Source organism: Spodoptera frugiperda, chromosome 2, assembly GCF_023101765.2.
Source record: "Spodoptera frugiperda isolate SF20-4 chromosome 2, AGI-APGP_CSIRO_Sfru_2.0, whole genome shotgun sequence".
NCBI lineage: Eukaryota > Metazoa > Arthropoda > Insecta > Lepidoptera > Noctuidae > Spodoptera > Spodoptera frugiperda.
Genome location: NC_064213.1, coordinates 12,604,495 through 12,608,383, shown reverse-complemented (window position 1 = coordinate 12,608,383; position 3,889 = coordinate 12,604,495). Strand labels below are relative to the sequence as shown.

The following is a 3,889-nucleotide window of genomic DNA, read 5'->3' as shown; positions in this document are numbered from 1 at the left end:
AAATGCATTTATGATACAAGTACCAAAAATCAATCTACCTACTCTGATCTATGTTCATATTATACACATTCCAACAATAAATGTGACAGGTCCTCAACAACTCCACATATACATAGTTACATTGAAATAAATAAATCTATAAATATCTATAAATAAAACTTCGATTTCATTGATAGATATTATCTGATAAAATCTACAAGAATTTTTCGAATTCACAACCAGTTACTCGCCGTCGTTAGTGTAGTCCTAATAAAATATAGCTCTAAAAAACGTCAGAAATTTACAAAATATATACCTAAAGTTGAGCCTTGAGAGTCTTAATTTATCTATTTATTACTATTAAGGCCAGAGAAGTCATTGGATAATTTTCCAGCCTAAAAAAAAATGTGCATGTGAAATTGTATATTTGTAAACGCACCCACGACAGAGGAGAAAATCCAATTAACAATATTTAAACAATAAACAACATAAAAACTTAGGCATTAAGTCCACCATTCACTGTTTTTTTTGTGATGAAGACTAAATAAATAAATAAATATTTAGTACTTAAGTTTAATAGGAATTTAAGTATCTTGAGTCGTTGTCTTGATTGCCAAAGTCCGTATTTTAAGATCCTCATCGTATTACGAGTATGTTGTCAGCAATTACAGGTATACACTTTCATTCAGCATCTTCTCATACCTGTAAAGAAGAAAACATAAAATTTAATACATTTTTTTATGAAACACGCTGAGACGTGTAGTCGTATCAACTGATGGTAAGCAATCGCCGCCGCCCATGGACGCGTTACAAGTAGGTACAGTAGGGCTGATGCCTAATCCGGAGCTGCGGACTACCTAGCGGGTTTACCGGAACTCCAGCTCGAAAAGCAGGAGTAGGAACGGGGTGGTTTTTAGTTAGTAAGAGTCGGACACTCCCTCTCGCCTCGCCCAAGGCGGGAAAAGCCATTGCATGATTTTCCTCCTTTAAAAAATATGTATATGTAGTATATCAGCTCGACTATTTTTAAACTTTATTGCTTAAATTAAATACCAGAAAAAACATTTAGTCATAGGTACTTAATATCTCATTTAATGAGATGCATGACTTCCACGTATTGGGTTCGATCAACATTAGCATATGAGTAACAAGCGCATTGCCGGCATTTAATAACGCTTATTATTTGAAAGTTTGGAGGTCGTTTAAGTACTTGTATTATTATTATGCTTTTGTATATATTATTTATATGCCTGTGTGTTATAATTAGTCATCTTATCACATGGCATATAACCTTGATCATTGATTACATCATCCTCTAACTGGACAGTCATATCTCTAACAGTTATGTCTGAATACTCAAACGTTACTCAAATTTAAGTTACTCCCAAAACTAGTACTGTCCCTATAAATTCTTTATAATATGACAAAGATAGCACGATATTTAAGTTTTTTTTTTACATTTGATGGGTCGACGTTTTAAGTACAACTTAAAATTGAGTAGCCTTTTAGTATTCGGGCGTTGGCGGCTTAAAAATATATTTTGAACCTAATTTTTGGTATGTTCGTTTCTCAGTAGACATAAAAAGATTGCTGGCCCAGAATGGGCACGTATTGCGAAGGACAGGACAAAATGGATAGAGGTAGCCTTAGAACAAAGTAAACTCGATTCTAATGAAAACATTAATAGTTAAAGAGTAAAAGTAAAGTGTATTAGAGTTAAGAAACTGTTTTGTTCAGTAATAAAGGCTTATTTTATTCCTCGTCAAACAGTTACGTGAGTTTCAATAATATATAGTTTCTTAAACATGCAAAAATAAAATAAAATATGAATAAATAAAATATATTTTATATATGGAACTTTACTAGTTTCAAGCCATGCTAGATGCTCATATTCATGAGTAGCATTCCGCGTCCGCAACACACGATGCGGCGATTTTCACGGCTTGAAACTAGTCAAGGTTGCGTGAGTAATCCGATAACATAATAATTAATTTAGTATTCCTCACGAAAGTAATATTAGAATATTATCTAAACTATTAACATTAAGATACCTATTAACTTTTAGCCCAACTCATTCAGTCTGTGCAAGTACAATTACTAAGAATTTCGAATACAATACCAGAAATTTTATTTATAAGTAAATAACCCCGAGGTTTAAGTATATATTTACTGAGCTAAATGTTGTTAGCTAACTAGATATTTATGAACACCTGTTAAAACATATCTTCATTATTTTAAACCGGTTTTCCTTCAATGCATTATTTACCATTAGGAATGCGAGTAATAACTAACATGAACATTTCCCATCGTAGTTATTGATAACATTTATAAATTATATTAAAATACATAATTGAGAACATTTATAAACATCATTAAAATAATATAAAAAATCACCATATACGAACTATATATAGATATGTTAACTAACAGAGGGCGTTCCTTTAAACTCGTTAATCTATATCATTAATAGATTAAAACAAAATATCAGCATAGAAAAATGAGCAATAAATTGCTACATTGCCTTCCTTCAACTACGCGTGCAGAGTGTTTCTTTTAAGTATCGATTTAAGATTTTTGGTGAATATTTTAATATTTAGTAGGCTCACCACCTTACAACATATTGTGAAATGTGTGTGTACATTATGTGCCATAATGCATCTCTGACTACCCCTTTGAGGATTAAAGGCGTGACGTTACGTTACAGTATTTTAATATTTAAAAGAATAAAATTGTTTTGTTTTTGAATGGTAATATTTTTTTTAGCATGTATGGATGCTATACTATTGCAGGTTAACAGGAACGCCCTCTGTTAGTTAACATACTGTATTATATGTATAAAAGTGCAAGATAGCATAAGTGCGAAGTGCTATAAAATTGCATTTTACTACACACTGTGAATAAATTAAGACAAGTAATAAAAAATAAAACTTACACTTCAAACTTGTAACAGGTGCCGAAGACCAGAACGGTATCACTGGGACAATTTTGGAAAGACTGCATTATGGATCGCTTCTGCCTTGAACTTCCAACAGCTCTAAGTACACCGTTTAACGCAGAAATTTTACTTAAATCACCAATCACATTGTCAAACTTAAATGAATTATATTCCACAACACTTTTAACTATTTTATCGTTTGCAATATCAGTAAACACAGTGAGTTTTGCCATTGCTAAATTCATAAGCATGAAGCAGGGCAATATAGCCCCAAATATGTAAGCCATTTTTACGTGCGTTCGCGTCGACGGCTCGACTTCAAATGACACACGAATTTTCCATTCTATAGACCCAGCATAATCAGAACTGCATCAATGGCGCTTCAAACCAGTATGGTGATGCGTCATATTTACGTCAACTATTTTTCAAGAACCTGAGGATTTTCCTGTCCAGGACCTCTCGATGAAATCCTTGAAAATGAATGAACCCCTTTTGGTTGGGGGCTCGTGAAAAGCATTAATCGGTTTTTGTTTTTTTTTTTAAGTAATCCGCTGGTATATGGGCCGGCGTATCACCTGATGGTAAGCAATCACGGCCGCCCATGGACATTTGAAACACCAAAGGCGTTACAAGTGCGTTGCCGGCTTTTTGGAGGTTAGGAATTTAAGGGTTGTCGTTCGGGAATCGGGGATTGGGAAGATTGGGAAGGGGGAAATTGGGGTTTTTAAAGATGTTTATTAAATGATACATAAATATACAATAAACATATCTATCCGTATACATATTTCTTAACTAAAAATATCGACTTTCACTGACCATTTTTTAAGACAGAAAATCATACAAAGCGTTGTCACGCCGCCGCCGTGTGGCCCTATGACTCATAGAACGATTGGAGATCAAGAGTCTTAACTATGTACTACACTACTAACTACATATTTACGTGAATATATCTAAAGATAGTTATTATAAAACATA

The 3,889-nt window shown here is 33.3% G+C and overlaps 1 protein-coding gene across 1 annotated transcript; it reads right to left on the bottom strand.

The window, feature by feature from the left end:
• Positions 1 to 387: 387 nt before the first annotated feature.
• Positions 388 to 3,282, bottom strand: LOC118269377 (uncharacterized). Its single transcript, XM_050700644.1, has 2 exons — positions 2,912 to 3,282; positions 388 to 681 (listed from the first exon to the last, which is right to left on the bottom strand). Exons 1-2 carry the CDS (start codon positions 3,199 to 3,201, stop codon positions 645 to 647), a joined length of 327 nt encoding a protein of 108 aa, XP_050556601.1. The 5' UTR covers positions 3,202 to 3,282; the 3' UTR covers positions 388 to 644.
• Positions 3,283 to 3,889: the final 607 nt, after the last annotated feature.